This window comes from Phytophthora parasitica (genome assembly GCF_000247585.1).
Source record: "Phytophthora parasitica INRA-310 unplaced genomic scaffold supercont2.3, whole genome shotgun sequence".
NCBI classification, from domain to species: Eukaryota; Oomycota; class Peronosporomycetes; order Peronosporales; family Peronosporaceae; genus Phytophthora; species Phytophthora nicotianae.
Genome location: NW_008648989.1, coordinates 1,734,358 through 1,735,485, shown reverse-complemented (window position 1 = coordinate 1,735,485; position 1,128 = coordinate 1,734,358). Strand labels below are relative to the sequence as shown.

At 48.0% G+C, this 1,128-nt stretch overlaps 1 protein-coding gene across 1 annotated transcript; it reads right to left on the bottom strand.

The window, feature by feature from the left end:
* Positions 1-339: 339 nt before the first annotated feature.
* Positions 340-1,119, bottom strand: PPTG_01716 (hypothetical protein; the record flags this gene model as incomplete). The annotated part of the gene is made up of 2 exons (XM_008895102.1): positions 340-561; positions 643-1,119. 2 exons carry the CDS (start codon positions 1,117-1,119, stop codon positions 340-342), a joined length of 699 nt encoding a protein of 232 aa, XP_008893350.1.
* Between the last annotated feature and the right edge of the window lie 9 nt (positions 1,120-1,128).

The following is a 1,128-nucleotide window of genomic DNA, read 5'->3' as shown; positions in this document are numbered from 1 at the left end:
GGTAGTAAATGCAACTTGCATTCACTCCAAAATGCAATGAGGGCAAGGCTTTCAACCTGAGCCCCACGCTACAATTCCCTTCCAAGCCTTGCTCACAACTTGCAAACAAGCAAAGGGTATTTTCAAGATACTATCTTGCAACATCATTTTGGTACACTGTACCAAATTGTGGGTACACTGTGCCCTAGTACGAAAACATTTTCCTTATGCTTACAACCACACAGGTTGAGTCATGGATACATGTACGCAGGCCTTCACCCTTGCACATCTCACTACTTTAAGGCAACTGCTATAATAGTAAGGATCTTAGTCACACTGTGACTTGGCACATGAATCTTTCTAGGTCGAGGTAACCTTCTGCAACGCTGTCGCTAACTTTGCGTCCTCGGCAGCTTCCACGTAGGTACGTAATAGCGCAGGGATGTTCTGTGCTAGAGACTTCAAGGGCTCCCAAGAGTCCTCGATAGGCTCTAAGCCGCACCAACTCACTAGGATTTCAAAGGCATGTTTGTGTTTGTTCCAACGGTGCTTGCTAAGTCGGTCGACCTTCAGCACGATGTCCTAGGAGACGACGTGCTCCAGTAGTTTCTCCGTTACTTCCAAGTCGCTGTTTGCGTAGAACTTCATGCGTGAAGCGCGCACATCTTGCTCCTTGCCGGTAACGAGGTGCCGAACACGAAACGAGTGTGAGTCCGCACGGGTAACCACGTAGAGACCGATCCAGGTGACTAGCAACTTGTTGTGTCGGCGTTCATCGACACGTGATCGTAGGACGTAATCATCCACCGAAAAGGTTACTTCTTTTGTATCTCTGGATTTTCTCTTGTTCAGCAAAGTGATATTCTCACGCTTGTTCTTAACAGCACAGTACATGTCCTCAATACTAGACCGCAGCTTCGCTAGAGTGTTCTCGATGGCTGCACTCGAAATAGAGACTGCCTTAGGTTGATTGTCAGGTACATGCAGAATGTAGGCTGGCACTGGGCATGGCAACCCAGTGAATACCTCAACAGGGGCCTTGTTAGCTAGAGAAGCCACCGGAGAGTGATTCAAGTTAGCTTGCACCAAAGGTACAAGATAGATCCAGTCGTTGTGCGAAATCTTGTACTCCGTGATCATTGCACGCAG